General features: G+C 45.9%; 1 protein-coding gene across 4 annotated transcripts in view; it reads left to right on the top strand.

Moving 5' to 3' along the window:
- TMEM131 (transmembrane protein 131) overlaps nucleotides 1-17,789 on the top strand; it is a 209,753-nt gene that overhangs the window by 180,323 nt on the left and 11,641 nt on the right. For all 4 annotated transcript variants that reach the window (XM_056555909.1, XM_056555908.1, XM_056555910.1 and 1 more), the window contains 5 exons: nucleotides 687-872; nucleotides 4,505-4,663; nucleotides 6,369-6,943; nucleotides 11,201-11,376; nucleotides 11,711-11,841. In XM_056555909.1, coding sequence (XP_056411884.1) covers nucleotides 687-872; nucleotides 4,505-4,663; nucleotides 6,369-6,943; nucleotides 11,201-11,376; nucleotides 11,711-11,841 — 1,227 coding nt within the window. The remainder of the gene's footprint in view (nucleotides 1-686; nucleotides 873-4,504; nucleotides 4,664-6,368; nucleotides 6,944-11,200; nucleotides 11,377-11,710; nucleotides 11,842-17,789) is intronic.

Genomic DNA, 17,789 nt, shown 5'->3' with positions numbered 1-17,789 from the left:
ACAGTCTTTATTCTCACACTAGCAGCCTCTTCATATTTGTGGGATGCTCTTCGAGCGGCTTGTAAACCTAACAGAGAGCTATATCTTGAGCGTGTTGAGCTCTTCTGGGCAGGCAGACAATTGTACTGCAAAGAAGTCCAGGAGTTAGATGCCAGGGATAAACATTCTATTCCCGCCTCCCGCAACTCCTGTTCAATGAACACCTGAGCCCAGGTAGTCACGTCCATAATGTGGTAGTAGCCACTGTCTGTCCCAGATAGACCTCTATGCTTGACACATACTCCTGTCTCTTGATTAAATGGAACCCCGTTTCTCCCACTTGTATACTTAGTAAAGATAAGGTCATGTGGAGTGTTCAGATGTGTGTGAGTGTGGCTGTCAGCTAGGTTGGTAACGTTGCATGATTTTGCAGATAAATGCCAGTTTTACCTCCAAAACCGCACAGCCATCAACACTGCTCCGGCTTTTGCAAAACTACAACTCCCACCATACACTTCAGTGCTGGACTAGACTTGCAAATGTTATCACTTGATCACAGAGACTAGCACAGAAGCTACATTGCTGCTTATTGAATTGTATATATTAAGCCATGGTCAACAGTATCTGCCTTTGCTATTCCTGTGGATATATTCTGACGTTCCCTGATGGTTTACTATACGCTTGTGTGTTCTTTCTGTGACCTGCAGGTTTACACCAGACTTCACATCCTCACGAGTAATTCGTGAACTAAAGATTGTTACAGCAGGAGGTTCTGAATTTGTTTTTATACTAAATGCATCGCTTCCATACCACATGCTGGCATCATGTGCAGAAGCACTTCCCCGGCCCAACTGGGAGTTGGCATTGTATGTCGTAATCTCAGGAATTATGAGGTATCTGTGGAATTTCATTCATCTTCACTTCACCCATTCTGTATTAATGAAAAGTCTTATCTGATCCTTTTTTTTCAGGGTAACAGTTGTTTGTGGAAGGAGGTGGATTGGCGTATTGGCACACATTATTCTCAGGGTGTAGTTTAAAGTAAAATACTTTTTAGTAGTGTTAAAGGAACATTGTGATAATGACAGCAGCTAATGAACTGTGGAAAAGAGAAGGCTCAGAGGAAACTGAGAAATATATGTAGGCTGAGTCTTAATATGTCAGTACAGTACTACAAAGTTTAGACACTGATATGTTTAGGTGTGGTAGCACCTTTAATCATGGCTGTTTGGCTAATTTAATAGAGAAGCCAATATATACCTGGCCATAAGTGTCTAGAACAGTGGTTCCCAACCTTTTTCGACTCGGGGAACCCCCGGAAATTATTTTTTTTTTTGGATCACCTTCTAAAAATCATAACGCTTTTGTGCACCTAAAATTCCATATTATGGCTTATTTTTTTGCACCACCAGTTCTACTTTGCAGTGTCATTAGTCATTTTTTCCAAAAAATCCACGCCGAAACGGGAAAAAAAAATTGTGGGCCAAATTTTAAGAAAAAAATTTCTTTTTGTAACATTTGGGGGCTTCCATTTCTACGCAGTTCATTTTTTGGTAAAATTTATACCTTCTCTTTATTCTGTAGATCCATACGATTAAAAAATCCTACTTATATAGGTTTGATTTTGTATTACTTCTGGAAAAAATCATAACTACATGCAGAAAAATTTATACATTTAAAATTGTCATCTTCTGACCCCTATATTTTCCATGTACGGGCCGGTATGAGGGCTTATTTTTTGCGCAGAGAGCTGACGTTTTTATCAGTACCATTTTTGTTTTGATTGGACTTTTTTTTATCGCCTTTTATTCATTTTTTGATGCTAGAAAAAGTGATCAAAAATACCGTGTTTTTGACTTTGGAATTTTTTTGCGTCTACTCCATTGACCGTGCGGTTTAATTAAATATATATTTTTATAGTTGGGACATTGCCGCACGCGCGATACCACATATGTTTATTTTTTATTTACACAGCTTTTTTTGAAAATGGGAAAAGGGGGGGGGGATTCTTACATTTATTAGGGAAGGGGTTAATTCATCATTAGCAACTTTTTTTTTCTAGGTTATAGCCCCCTCTAGTGGCTATATTATGCATTACATTGATCCCTAACACTGATAATCGACATAGAACTATGTGCTGATAAGTGTTATCGGTGCTTCACTTCTCCTGCCTAGATCTCAGGCATGGAGATCTAAATCACCGATCGGACATGCCGGAGGCAGGTAATGGACCCTCCGCTCTTGTCCTAGCTGATCGGGACATCGCGATTTCACCCCGATGGTCCAGCTCAGTCCGACTAAGCTGCCGGGATGCAATTTTTTCTACTTTAGATGAGATTATCAACTTTGATCGCCATGTCTAAAAGGTTTAACCCCTTAAAGACGCAGGACGTATATTTACGTCCTGCGCCGGCTCCCGCGATATGAAGCGGGATCGCGCCGCGATCCCGCATCATATCGCGTCGGGCCCGGCACTCATCAACGGCCGGGACCCACGGCTAATACCACACATCGCCGATCGTGGCGATGTGCGGTATTAACCCTTTAGAAGCGGCAGTCAAAGCTGACCGCCGCTTCTAAAGTGAAAGTGACCCGGCTGCTCAGTCGCGCTGTTCGGGACCGCCGCGGTGAAATCGCGGCGTCCCGAACAGCTTACAGGACACCGGGAGGGCCCTTACCTGCCTCCTCTGTGTCCGATCGGCGAATGACTGCTCTGTGCCTGAGATCCAGGCAGGAGCAGTCAAGCGCCGATAACACGGATCACAGGCGTGTTAATACACGCCAGTGATCTGTGCAAGAGATCAGTGTGTGCAGTGTTATAGGTCCCTAAAGGACCTATAACACTGCAAAAAAAAAGTTTAAAAAAGTGTTAATAAAGGTCATTTAACCCCTTCCCTAATAAGTTTGAATCATCCCCCTTTTCCCAAAAAAATTAATAAATATATGTGGTATCGCCGCGTGCGTAAATGTCCGAACTATAAAAATATATCATTAATTAAACTGCACGGTCAATGGCGTACGCGCAAAAAAATTCCAAAGTCAAAAAAAGCGCATTTTTGGTCACTTTTTATACCATTAAAAAATGAATAAAAAGTGATCAAAAAGTCCGATCAAAACAAAAATCATACCGATAAAAACTTCAGATCACGGCGCAAAAAATGAGTCCTCATACCGCCCTGTACGTGAAAAAATAAAAAAGTTATAGGGGTCAGAAGATGACATTTTTAAAGGTATAAATTTTCCTGCATGTAGTTATGATTTTTTCCAGAAGTACGACAAAATCAAACCTATATAAGTAGGGTATCATTTTAACCGTATGGACCTACAGAATAATAAGGTGTCATTTTTACCGAAATACGCACTGCGTAGAAACGGAAGCCCCCAAAAGTTACAAAATGGCGTTTTTTTTCTTCGATTTTGTCGCACAATGATTTTTTTTTTCCGTTTCGACGTGCATTTTGGGGTAAAATGACTAATGTCACTGCAAAGTAGAATTGGCGACGCAAAAAATAAGCCATAATATGGATTTTTAGGTGGAAAATTGAAAGGGTTATGATTTTTAAAAGGTAAGGAGGAAAAAACGAAAGTGCAAAAACTGGAAAACCCTGAGCCCTTAAGGGGTTAATAGCGCATGCTATTAGCCCAGGGTCCCGGCTTTCATTAGCCACTGGGACCGACCCGCTATGACTCGGGGTCACGGCTTGACCCCGCGTTATTAAGACCCCCCCCCCCCCGGCCCGTCGTGATTCACAGGCGTGCAGGCAGGGGCGGGAGATTTAAAAAAAAAAAAAATAAAATTGCCAGAGCTTCGCGGTACCCCGGGCAGGACCTGAAGGGACCCCGGAGTTCCGGGAAACCACGGTTGGGAATCGCTAGTCTAGAGTGTCCTATGAATGCTTTTCCGCGTACATGAGTTGGTGAATATTACACATAAATTGGGAAGCATGCCTGGAGTCGACTGCTGTTATGAGGCCTATTGTATTATTTCACCAGGCTGTCGTTATTATAACAAGCTTGATAACCGTTTTTATGTATGATCTTTCCCAACCCAGAGTTTAATCCTAAAGCACACTGGACACTTATGAGCGACCATTTGAATTGGATGTAAATTGGCTCCTATACTAAATTTGACAAACAGCTGTGATTAAGGGCACAATCATTCCTAAAATGCGTTGTATTTAAATTTTGGTGTACTAACATTTTAAAAAGACTTTATTACAGAGCCAAGATTTAAATTCTTGGAAGTGTTGTTTTTTTACACTGTTTTCTTGCTCCAAACATATCAAAGGGCTGATAATCTCCTCTTCATCCATACTCAACTTAGAAATGTATCCTGCCACATGCTGCACCCAGGTGCAAAACAGGATGTTTTTTCAACTCTCCCTATTGCATGTATAGCAGATTTTAGCAGCAGTGCATGATGAAAAGTGTGGACCTGTTAAACCTTTTTTATGTTTGCTTAGAACATTTTTTTGTCTGCATTCTAAATGAAATAACGTTTTACTTCTCTTTTCCTTCCACCTAGTTTGCTGTTCCTTTTGGTTATTGGAACAGCCTACTTAGAAGCTCAAGGAATATGGGAGCCATTCAGAAGGCGGCTCTCTTTTGAGGCATCAAATCCTCCTTTTCAGTTGGGCCGACCCTTTGATCTCAGAAGGATAGTTGGCATTTCCACAGAAAGCAAGTAAGTTCTTCTCACATCCTTGGGTTTTAGGCTGTTTTACTCTTTCTTTGTATGTAGGATGACCGGTAATACGCTGAACACCCAAAGGAAGGAAATGTATTCTTTTATGACCAACAAACGTCTTTACTGTTAATCACATCTATCTGCTAGATTTTTAAGTCTCTAGAGTGTAGTTTATTCTTATGTAATGCCCATAACTGTAAACTTTATGATAATGTATAATGCTCTGTACAAAATTTGTACAAAATGCGCATGTGATGTGTTTACATGATGTTCTGCAGCAAGGGCTTTTTTCATCTATATAGTAGATTTCAGTCAAGATGCTGGCTGGCACTGCCGCTTTCACCCTCTTTAGTCTATAGAGACTCTTGCAGTGTTTCACTTTATACAGTCACTTAGGTGGAATTGCATAAGTGTGTTGCTCAATCTTTTAGCTTCAGTGTTCCAAATATTCACCAAAATGGAGAAATGAATAATAGATGGCACTCACCACTGCTTGAAGTAATGCATTTTATTCCACTAGCACCATCAATGAACAGGGGAACATTAGGGTTTTTCATTTTTCCAAAGATGTGATTTTCATATGACTTTGCTTACCCCCCGAGTCTCAGTGATGTAAAAAATATATATGCCAAATTTCAAGAAGATTGGATAATATTTAGGGGTTGCACACACAGTGCTGGGCGGTATACCGGTTCATACCGAAATTTTTGAGCTGCGCGATATGAATTTTTCCCATACCCAAATACCGGTTGGGCCCCTCCCCCTCGGGAATGAATGAATTATCAACCCAGCACTGCGCTGTCCCCACATCGGACAACTAATCATATGTGACCCGCAAGCGCTGTTCTGCACCCCCATTAAATTATCAGCCCAGCACTGCGCTGTCCCCATCGGGGTACTACTGACGTCACCCGCAAGGGCTGCCCTCCTCATCCTCCTGTTTGTTGCGGACCGCCGGCGCTGACACTCTATACTGTATGCTGTATTATCCCTATGCTCGGGCTGCAAAAGATAAAAAAAATAAACTTTAACTCACCTTCCCCTGTCGATCCGGACCTGCTTCCTGGGGACGGGAACGTCGGAGAGCCTCCAGCCTTTCACCGGCCGCTGCGATGTTCCGCCTCGGCCGATGATAAGTTGAGCCCACTTTCTAGTTTTAATATTATTTTAAGTTAGTGATTTCTAGTTTTCCCAATAAAAGTAATTAACATTGAAAAATCATATTTTTTGCCTACTTTTACAAAACTGATATATATATCTTTTACATTACTGAGACTCTGGGTGTAAGCAAAGTCTGCAAAAATTTTACATTTTTATTCTTGCCTTACAAAATGAAACATCCTAGGGTACATGCTCACTGAAGAAAGCTCCCCTCTGGTCATTGATGGAGATGCTAGAATAAAACACATTACTTCAAGCAGTGGTGAGTGCCATCTATTATTCATTTCTCTGTTTTGGTGATTACTTAAATCATTGTTGTGTGGCACAATTTTTTTTATTTATAAATTCTGGTTGTTGTATGTCACATTTTTAAGATAGGGGAAATTCTTCTAAAATTTCGATAAACTTTAACCATTCTGACTTTCATTGGTGTGAGAATATCCAAGGCACTAAATAAAATAAAATATATCATGGTGTATAGTGTTTAAAGTGCTAAGCATGAACTTAGTGACTAAACGTCTTACGTTTATTTGTGTTTTAGCTTTAATTCTGCTGGAAGTGACTCAAACAGCTCTAACAGGGGGTTGTATAGTGGGAACTCTAGAACCACCAGTAATCACAAGCAGAGCAACCCAACATCTAGCCTCAACAGGAATACATCTGATGTGGAACCAGTTAGAGCGAAAAACTCTGGTGTATCCAACAGAATATCAGCACCAGTGTCTACAACACAGCCATCTAGCAAAGCTTCCTCCCTGCCCACAGACTCTAGCAGTGCTGCTCATAGTTCAACTTTAACAAGGCGTACACGTGGAACAAAACCAAATCTTGCCCCTCCGCAAGGACCAGGCTTACAGGAGCAGCTTGTGCCAACACAATCACCAATAGTGCCTCAGACACAGCCAGAGCAACCACCAGAGATGCCCCGAACAGGGGCCTCTAACACTTCTCACCCAGAGTACTATGGAAGCAGTGGCGGTAATATTAGGCATAGTTCAGATGACTCTGATATAACAAATCTTATAGAGGTTATGGATAAAGATTTTGACAATTCTGAACCCCCTCCATCAGATGTGTTTTCAGAACAACCTCCATCTCCAGCAGCAAAAAATAAAGGTAACATAAATATTTTTTATTGAAAATATTGTTTAATCTAACACAAAATACTCAAATTATTCTGGGAACATATTTATTTTAAAAAATGTTAAATTAGTAAAAAAAAAAAAAAAAGGAACACTAGTCATGAGTTTGGGATGATGTTTTTTATTTTATTTTTGTAGGACCATTAACCACTTAATGGATTAGTTTTGTAGCAAGTACCCTTACACCATTAACTAGTGCAGTAACCTCTTTACCGATTGGGACAATGTAAATACTAGAGACAAGTTTGTGTCTACAATATATACAGATCTTTCTTGGTCGGCTCCATTAGAGGACACAGAGACTGTGGGTATATGCTTCTGCCACTAGGAGGCTGACACTAGGCAACAAAAAGAAAGTCTCCTGGCAGGATATACCCCGCCTACAGACTTTGAGCTAATCAGTTTATCTTAGTGTCCGTAGGAGGCAGACACAGGTCTGGAGTTCTCCAGACCTGGTCTTATTTTTTAATTTAGGGCCGTGTATGTAGATTTTTTTTCTCCCTTTTATTTCTCTGTTTTTAGGTGGGGGTTCAGGAGCATGGCGCTACCTGTTCCCCCATATGCGAAGAAGAGGCACAGACATAGAGTTATGGACTGTCAACCCCTTCTCGCCACCGGCCAGCACCTGGGGTTGTACCTTGGGTCCAGGTCCCCCTACCTAACCCTGCTCGTCTCGCTGTCTCAGCCCAGCATGATGCAGGTGTTTAATAGCTGGCTGAAGACTTCAATAGGTAAATTTTCCCAGGACAGGGTGAGTATTTTATTTCCCCACCCCCCTCTTTTTCATGGGGTCCATCTTCTATTCAGGGTTTTCAACCTCTGGAGTACCCCTGTTTTGGGCCCACTCTTTTATTCATCTCTAGGGACCGTTCCTGCTCGGCCATCCTGCAGTCATGGTCAGTCTCTGGGGCCAGCTTATTTCACCTGGGGCATTTTTCAGAGCCCCGCAGTTCCATTTCCTGGTGGCTGTGCTCTACGCGCACCGCCGGCAGTTTACTTTCACTTCGGCCGCCTCCACGTTTTGAGGCGACCGGAACGCCAGGAGTTGCTTTTCCCTCTCGGCTGCACTGCATGGGCACGTCTGTCAGTTTACTTCACTTTGGCCGCCCTCCATGTGAGGCGACCGAAGCGCCAGGGGTCATTAATTGAGGCTGCGGCCTAATCACGGCATTTAAATCCGCCCACTCCCTGCCTCTCTCTCTATCTCGGTTTCTCTCTGCCTGCGTCCCTTCCTTGCTCGCCCCAGGCAACCCTAAGCTTCCCTCTGCCTGAAGGGATGCCCCCACCCGCAGGGACCAGAATTAAGAGATTCACCTTCTCACTCTTCAGACCTTGTCCCGTTTCGGCTGGGTGGTCAATCAGGACAAGTCCAACTTCATTCCCACCCAATCTCTGATCTTCTTGGGCCTCCCGCTGGACAAGCGCCGCACTCTGTCAATGTCTCCTCCATCGTCCTGTTCCAGTTTCCATTTGTTTCTGCATGGAAGTCCTGGGTCAGATGGTGGCGGCCATGGAAGCCGTTCCCTTTGCCCAGTTTCATTGTCCTCCTCTTCAACTTTCTCTTCTGTCCCGGTGGGACAAGTGTCCGCTGTCCCTCGATCGCAGGATTATTCTCCCCTCCCCAGGACCGCCAGTCCCTCCTGCGGTGGCTTCTGTCTCCTCTTCTTCGACAGAGGCGATCTTTCCTTCCCCTCCACTGGCAGTTCATCACGACGGATGCAAGTCTCAACGGTTGGGCAGGAGTTTTCAGGGATCGGACAGTCCAGGGCCGTTGGTCCTCCCAGGAAGCTTTTCTCCCCATCAACATCCTGGAACTTCGGCAATTTACCTTTTTGGCTCCTCCATTGGGAGCGCTTTCTCCAGGGCCATCCTGTTCGAGTCCAGTTGGACAACTCCACGGCTGTGGCATATGTCAATCACCAGGCCTGCACTCGCAGCCCCACAACGATGACATTGGTCTCCAGGATTCTGCTCTGGGCGTTCCCTCCATCTCGGCGATCCCACATCCCAGGGGTGGACAATTGGGAAGCGGACTTCCTCAGTCGCTCCTCTGCCGACCCCGACGAGTGGTGTCTTCATCCAGAGGTGTTTGCGGAGATCTGCAACCTCTGGGGCACTTTGAACGTGGACCTCTTCGCATCTCGCCACAACTAGAAAGTTCATTGTGAAATCCCAAGATCATCTGGCTGTAGATGCCCTAGTGATCCCCTGGTCGCACTTCGTCCTCCCCTATCTCTTCCCTCCTCTTCCTCTCCTTCCAAGGGTCGTGAGGAAACTCAAAACAGAGGGTGTCCCTGCCATTCTCGTGGCTCCGGACTGGCCCAGGCACGCATGGTACCCCGACGGTGTTTGCCTTGTGGCCGACACACCACTGCGCCTTCCAGTTCGGCCCGACTTGCTCTCTCAGGGTCACCTTTGCCTGTCACTGCATTTGACAGTGTGGCAGTTGAAAACTCTTTTCTAAGGGCCAGGGGGTTCTCTCCCCAAGTGATCCGCACAATGATCAGGGCACGCAAGCCTTCCTCTGAAAAGATTATCACCATACTTGGCGGTCCTACTTTCGATGGTGCGAGTCTCAATCCTTCTCCCCAGTTGTTTTCTCCCTTCCACGCCTTCTTTCCTTTTTGCAGTCTGGGCTGGAACAACGCTTGGCTCTCAGTTCCCTTAAGGGTCAGGTGTCTGCTCTCTCCATTCTCTTTCAGCACCCCCTTTAGTCTGACCCTCACATCCGCACTTTTCTGCAGGGTGTAGCTCATGCAGCTCCGCCGTACAGATCCCCTACTGCCCGTGGGATCTGAATCTGGTCAGTGTTTTGCAGGGTGCTCCCTTTTAACCTCTCCGGGACATTTCTCTTTATGGCCTTCCTCATTGCGGTCACTTCCATTAGGAGAGTTTCAGACCTGGTGTCTCTCTCCTGCCGTTCCCCGTACCTGGTCTTGCACCAGGACAAAGTTGTGTTCCATCCGGTCCCATCATTTTTGCCTCAGGTGGTCTCTGCCTTTTAAATGAGGATATCGTCCTTCCGTCTTTTTGCCCTGCTCCGTCCCATCCCAGGGAATGGTTGCTTCACGGTCTTGACGTTGTATAGGCATTTCAAATTTACCTTTCGGCCACTTCATCCTTTTGCCAGTGTGACTCTTTTTTTGTGCTTGCGGAGGGTCGTCGTAAGGGATTTCCTGGTTCGAATGCGACCATTTCGCTGTGGATCCATTCTGCCATCTCGGAAGCTTACCGCTGCAAATGGAAGACTCCGCCTTTCCGGGTTTCAGCTCATTCCACTCGTTCCGTCGGGGCCTCCTGGACTCTCCGCAACAGGGTAACAGGTCATCCTTGCACACTTTTACAAAATGTTACCAGGTGCACACCTTTGCGTCCACTGAAGCTGGTTTGGGTTGCAAGGTGTTGCAGACGGCTGTGGTCCAGCCTTCCACTGGAGTTGCTTGGGTTCTCTCCCACCCCGGGGACTGCTTTGGTACATCCCACAGTCTCTGTGTCCCCCAATGCAGCCGACCGAGAAAAGTAGATTTTTATGCTTACTGTATAATGTATTTCACTGAGGATCAATTGAGGGACACAGCACCCACCCATTTGTTCTGATGTCCTTGGTTCGGTTGCCTGTCTGGTTGGTTAGGTTATTTTTTGGTCTGTGGTTTCCTCGGACAGTTGCTGTTTGTTTTTTTCCTCCATGTCGGCCCTCTCCTACTGCTTTGGGACTAAACTGATTAGCTCAGATTCTCTAGGCAAGGTATATCCTGCCAGGAGGGGCTGACTTTCAGCCTCCCAGTGGCAGCAGCATATACCCACGGTCTCTGTGTCCCCCAATGGATCCTCCAAGAAAGATTTTACGGTAAGCATAAAAATCTACTTTTCGAACCATAGAGGTTTAAATGGATCTTTCAGAGAATTATGTTTGTTTGTAAATGTGCTCAGGGCGGAGTAAAACATGTAAATGCTTACCTGCTGCCAATTCTCAGTTTTTATGCCATTCCAATGGTGCCTGTTTCTACATCCCACTTGCGTTTTTTAAACATAGAAAATGCTGCTTGGACAATCCATGGCTAAAGAGGGTCACTGCTGTGGCTGGTGAATTTATCTTTTTATCTGACACTGAGCTCATTAAAATATTAAAATATTATCCTAACAAACCCTTTAATACAACTACATATGGACTTCTTTTAGACAGTGCAATAAATTGAAGCTTGTCTGTTTTTTTCCTACATTTTGCCTCTAGGAAAGGGGAAATCTCTTCAGCATAAACTTAAATTCCAAAAGAAACAGGAGGAGAAGGAAAGACGAGGAAAATCCAAGACACACGAAGATGAGCTGAAGGACTCTCTTGCAGATGATGACAGCTCTTCCACCACTACTGAAACTTCTAATCCTGACACTGAGCCACTTCTCAAAGAGGTATGATACCAAGGCACCTGTTATGTCCTAAGAAATTAAGAAAAATGAATGTGTAAAATTAATTTGCTTGCATGCTGGTACTAATGTAATCTGGAGAGGTGTGTGATAGTAAGGTTTGTAGATTTCATTAGAATAATAAATAACAGCGGGCTGGATATAGCCTACACTGATGTATGAAGCCAGTGTCTAGTATTCTACTGGAAGCAGAATGCTTGCTTGTTCCTTGCTTGCTGCGCCTGACATTTTTATATTTGCTGTGCATTAGCAACTTGGGGGATGTAACATTTTTACTGCAATTCTTTTGTCCTCTTAAAATAAATGCTTTATTTTTCAGGAGCCTGAAAAAATGAAAGGAAAACAAGCCATTCCTGATAAAATAGAAAGTGAAGTTGGTAAAATAAAACATAAGAGCAAGAAAGTTCTTAGCTCCAACAAAAAGGAGAATGTAACAGAAGTTAAACCAAGGTGAGAGAAGGAAAATGCTGATTTATACCTTTTTTTGTCTGTCTAAAAAGGAATGAAAAATCTGTTTAGATGTGAAATGAAAAAGGAGTCCCGAATTAATATATTGCTTATTTCTGATTCACACAATTTTGTAGTTTTCTGACGCTTATAAAGTGCATTAGGAGATGAATTTTTATATATATATATATATATATAAGAAAACTTCACAATAAAAATGTTGTGGACACACACATATATATATATATATATATATATATATATATATATATATGTGTGTGTCCACAACATTTTTATTGTGAAGTTTTCTTATTTGAAATCTGCCGAATTTATTAGGTGTCACGTGCCCTCAACTGTCATGGACAGTAAAGTCTACGCCTGTTATGAGCAGGTGTGGATTTGTCATACAATTTCTTACACAAACTAGCTGGCCGGCCACTTCTGGTTAATTTTAGACACTTTATTTCCCACTTTAAATAAGCTGCAAATATGTGGTGTCCAACATAACTTGCTATTTTTTTATGACACAAAAGTGGTTTAGATGGCTTAATAAATGACCCCATATTGTATTAGTTTATGTAGTATAAACCAGGGGAAAAGGTTTGTACAACCAAACTAAACACACACTGTTTATTTACATGGATACAGAATTAAAAAGGAGATTTTTTTGTATTCACCATAAAATCTCTTTCTCGTAGCCTTCATTGGGGGACACCGAACTGATGGGTATATGCTCTTGCCACTAGGAGGCGCTGACACTAGGAAAAAGAAAAGTCGGCTCCTCCCTGGCAGGATATACCCGCCCACCTGCAGTGAGGTAACCAGTTGTGTCACAAAGCAGTAGGAGAAGCCAAACGAGGAAAAACGTCTGAAGGACCCTAGAAGGAATACCGGAGAACCCAAGAACCAGAAAAAGAAGAAGAAATGGGTGGGTGCGGTGTCCCCCAATGAAGGCTACGAGAAAGAGATTTTACGGTGAGTACAAAAAAAAATCTCCTTTTCTCGGTCGCTCTTCATTGGGGGACACCAAACTGATGGGACGTACCAAAGCAGTCCCTTAGGGTGGAAAAAAACAACCACCAGCAAAAAGAAACAGTCCCAAGACTGAACTCACGTGCCCGCAAGGTCTGCTGACGAGCCCCCAGGCCGGAGACACTCTAGGTCCAGAAAAGGAGGTCCCAGTGGAGAGAGAACCCAGCCTGCAGACAGAGTAGCAGACATGCAGAGAGGGACCTAGCTAAGCAGGTCACCCTGTAATCAGTATGTGGTGCATTATATTAGGCACATGGGGCAGCTCGCCTGACAACTACCATGGCAGAGGTGAACTACCGTCCACAAGCACAACGCATGGTAGATGACCCGAAAGTGGAAAGGCGGGGAGGCCAAGAAAGCCCCCGCCCCCTGGAAAAGAGAGAGAGGAAAATGGAGGGACCGCAGAATGTATCCCTGACATCCTGTATAGTGTCCTGTGAGACACGCAGGATCGGTCTCAAGTATACCACACACAGAGGGAGGAACTGGAACTGCGGCCGCGAAAACACGCCTGCCGTGTGACCGGCGGCAAAAGAAAATATTCAGACAACTGTCTGGCTTGCTGGTATGGGGACAGCGAGTGATCCCATCGGAAACCTCGTACATTAGTGAGGAACCGGAAGACTAAGCGCAGAAACACCAGCCATACCTGGCTGACTGGCACAGGTCCACGGAAGACTAAATACTTCAGTGGCACCTCGCTCAGTAGTAAGGTACCGGAACTCCATCTGCAGGGACATCAGTCGTTAGATGTATGACAGGCGGTGTAGGTAACCATACAGACCACTGTTTTGCTTACTGGTATGGGTCCATAGAAGACGGGCGCCTCACTATATAGTGAGGAACAGAGTGATACACCAGCCCTTTGATGGAGGACAGGCGGTGTAGAGAACCACGCAAATGTAGGTAGCCGTGCAGACCACTGCCTGGCATGGATCCACAGAAAAACAACTATGCACACCATCTGTACTGCACTCAGTAGAGAGGAACCGGAACCCCAGGCGCAGATACATCAGCCATGAGATGTATAACTGGCGGTGTAAGCAACAAAACATACCACTGTCTGACCTTTTGGCATGGATCCACAGAAGACAGCTATTCATGACATTGGCACCTCGCTCAGTAGTGAGGAGCCAGTACCCCGGTCGCAGACACCTCGGCCGTGAAGTGTGTGACAGGCGATGCAGGAAACCATGTAGATCACTGTCTGGCTCACTGGTATGGGTCCGTAGGAGACAAAGAGCCTTAGGGTCCTTAAGGCACAGCAGGTCAGTTCACCACATACCGCACCCAGCAGTAGGGTATCGGAAATGCAGCTACAGATAAATCAGCTGTGAAACGTGTGATAAACGGCAGATGAACCATGCATGCCACTGTCTGGCTTACTGGTATGCGTCCTAAAGACACATCGGGTCAGTTCTCCACATACTGCACCCAGCAGTGGGGTATCGGAACTGCAGCCACCAACACAACAGTCGTGAGACGTTTGACAAAAGGCAGAGGAAACCATGCAGACCGCTGTCTGGCTTATTGGTATAGGTCCAGAGCGTAGCGAGACATGACATCGGACGTCTCGCACAGCAGTGAGGTACTGACAAGTGGATGACAGGTGGCAGAGGAAGCCATGCAGACCACTGTCTGACTGACTGGTATGGAACTCTAGTAACAAAGGTTTCTGCCTTCGGCATCTCGCACCAGCAGATGTACCAAAGTGCCAGCCGCTAAGGTGGCAGCTGTGAGATGAAAGACAGGCGAGGCCACCATCAAGGTATGGCACCCAACGGTAGGGGATAACAAAATGTATGAAAATATCCCCTATAGACACCAAGGGACCGTACGTCCCAGGCAAAAACCTGCCACGGCAACAATGTCAAAACTTATCCACGGCACCACCAGCACTGTATGCTGGACAGGGACGCCTGAAGGATACGGTAATCAGCTCATGATAGTAACCATTGTTTGGCATGTATAGCTGATATGGCCGACAGGCCAACACTGCAATAATTCAGAGTGCAAAAACCAGAATTGTGCTGCTCCCTTACCATATTGCCACCGTGTCTGCTGGGGACCTGAACTCCACATGAGTTCCCCCAAGCCTCACAGACACAGTGGCAGTCTCGGGAACAGTGGCGGCACAGAACAGCATGCTTAGAAGCGCCTGCTAAGCCGCCGTCTAGCTCCGAGGCTAGGGAAAAAGACGGCCAGAGAAGAGTAGTTCTCCCCAGGCCAGAGTTCAGGGAGCCGATGGCGTCGCTCAGAAAACGAGCGGCGCCGCTGCTGAGAGAGAGGAGCGGAGCTAAGCTCCGCCAGGAGCTGACATGGCGGCCCAGAGAGGAGAAGCTCCCTCTGGGCCGCAGATCAGGGAGCCGACGGCGCCGCTTGGAGAACAAGCGGCGCCGCTCCAGAATGTGAGGGGCGGAGCTAAGCTCCGGGAAAAATTTACATGGCGGCCCGGAGAGGAGAAGCTCCCTCCGGGCTGCAGAACAGGGAGCCGGCTGTGCCGATCAGAGAGCGAGCGGCGCCACTCCCGATGGGTGAGGGGGCAGAGTCAAGCTCCGCCAGATGAAAAGACATGGCGGCCCGGAGAGGGAAGCTCTCTCCGGTCCGCAGTACAAGGAGCCGACGGCGCCACTCAGGAAACGAGCAGCACCGCTCCTGAAAAAGTGAGACATCTGGAGGAAGATAAAAAGCCGCGGTCTGCCCACGCCATTTTAGTCCCCAGAACGCGCGCTGGCACAGGGGAAGAAGGACGGAGCCATGCGCCGCCCTGAGCCCCTCATTCCGCCAGGTGCAGTTTCCCTGCTAACACAGCCCCCCCCCCCCACATAAAGACCGCAATAAAGGACAGAGTCCCTTTTTTAGGTGGAAGTCAAGTCACCCTGAGGGGGGAAGGGGGGTGTAAATACTCTGCCTTCTTATACTCAACCTTCTTATACTCAACCTCAGATGTCTTCAACCAGCTTATGGCCACGCTGCATCATACAAGGCTACAGATACCGGTGCGAGCAGGGGCAGTGGGGGACCGGGACCCAGAGTGCAACCTCCAGGCGCTGGCCATTGGCGGGAAGGGGTTGACGGTGCATACTCTGTCCCGTGCACCTTAGCCGCATATGGGGAAACGGGCAGCGCCATGCTCCTGTCGCCCCACCTGAAAAGTGAAATAAAAGGGAGTAAAGAAATCTAACTAAACAGCCCTTAATAGAAAATAATAAAAAAGAGGTCTGGAGAGAACCAGACCGTGTCCACCTCCTAGCTGACACTAGATAAAACTGGTTCCCTCACTGCAGGTGGACGGGTATATCCTGCCAGGGAGGAGCCGACTTTTCTTTTTCCTAGTGTCAGCGCCTCCTAGTGGCAAGAGCATATACCCATCAGTTCGGTGTCCCCCAATGAAGAGCGACCGAGAAAATAAGGTAACATTAAAGGGGTACTCCACTGAAAAACATTTTTTTTTTTAATCAACTGGTTCGAGAAAGTTACAGATTTATAATTTACTTCTGTTTAAATATCTTAACGGGGTATTCCAGGAAAAAAAACGTTTTTTTATATATATCAACTGGCTCCCGAAAGTTAAACAGATTTGTAAATTACTTCTATAAAAAAATCTTAATCCTTTCAGTACTTATGAGCTTCTGAAGTTAAGGTTGTTCTTTTCTGTCTAAATCCTCTCTGATGACACCTGTCTCGGGAAACGCCCAGTTTAGAAGCAAATCCCCATAGCAAACCTCTTCTAAACTGGGCGTTTCCCGAGACAGGTGTCATCAGAGAGGATTTAGACAGAAAATAACAACCTTAACTTCAGAAGCTCTGAAAGGATAAAGAAATCATTTACAAATCTGTTTAACTTTCTGGAGCCAGTTGATATATATAAAAAAGTTTTTTCCGGGAATATCCCTTTAACCCTTCCAATACTTATCATCTGCTGTATGTTCCAGAGGAAGTCCTTTTCTTTTTGAATTTCCTTTCTGCCTTTCTGAGGACCGTTGTTGTGGTACCTCGCACAGGGACAGGTGAGCTTCCGTTACCATGAATTGTGGTCAGCATAAGGACATCCCTTTTATCCTTATACCTGACCAGCAACAGGTTTTCATGAGTAAGGGCACGGGACTCGCCCTTGGGCATAGGTGTCTGAATCGAATTTAAAGGAAGGCCTCTCTGGTTCTTCTGCACGGTCCCACAAGCGGACGTGGATCTGGCGGCAAGAGATGTTAACATAGGGATGCTGGTATAAAAGTTGTCCACATAAAGGTGGTAACCCTTATCCAGCAATGGGTGCACAAGGTCCCAAACGATTTTCCCGCTAACACCCAGAGGGGGGGGACATTCTGGGGGTTCAATACGGGAATCTCGTCCCTCATATACCGTGGTTCCTCAACATACGATGGTAATTCGTTCGAAACGACCCATCGTTTGTCGAATCCATCGTATGTTGAGGGATCCGTGCAATGTAAAGTATAGGAAGCTGTACTCACCTGTCCCCGTCGCTCCGGACCAGGTCCTCACCGCTCCCGATGCTGTCCCAGGGGCTCCCGATGCTGTCCCGCTGCTCCGGTGTCTTCTTCGCGATCCTCCGGCTTCTTCCGCATCTTCTGCAGGGTCCGGGCCTCGCTTTCTAGTGACGTTATTACGCTGCTGCGCCGACGCGGCGTGCGTAGTGACATAATAACGACGCCGGAAACCGAGGGCCGGACCCTGGAGAAGATGCGCAAGACACCGGAGGATCGCGAAGTGGACCCGGAGCAGCGGTAATAGGTAAGCGAACCTGCCAGGGATGCTTAAACTGCTATCAGACAGCAGCTTAAGCATTTTGCGCTGTCGCATAGCAGTTAATGCGATGGCCCCGACATATAAAAGCATCGTATGTAGATGCTGACATCGACATGCGATGGCCTCTGAGAGGCCATCGTATGGCGATTTTA

The sequence above is a fragment of the Hyla sarda genome, chromosome 2, assembly GCF_029499605.1.
Source record: "Hyla sarda isolate aHylSar1 chromosome 2, aHylSar1.hap1, whole genome shotgun sequence".
Taxonomy (NCBI): domain Eukaryota; kingdom Metazoa; phylum Chordata; class Amphibia; order Anura; family Hylidae; genus Hyla; species Hyla sarda.
Note: the sequence above shows the minus strand (reverse complement) of the source record. Positions and strands in the feature narration are given on the sequence as shown.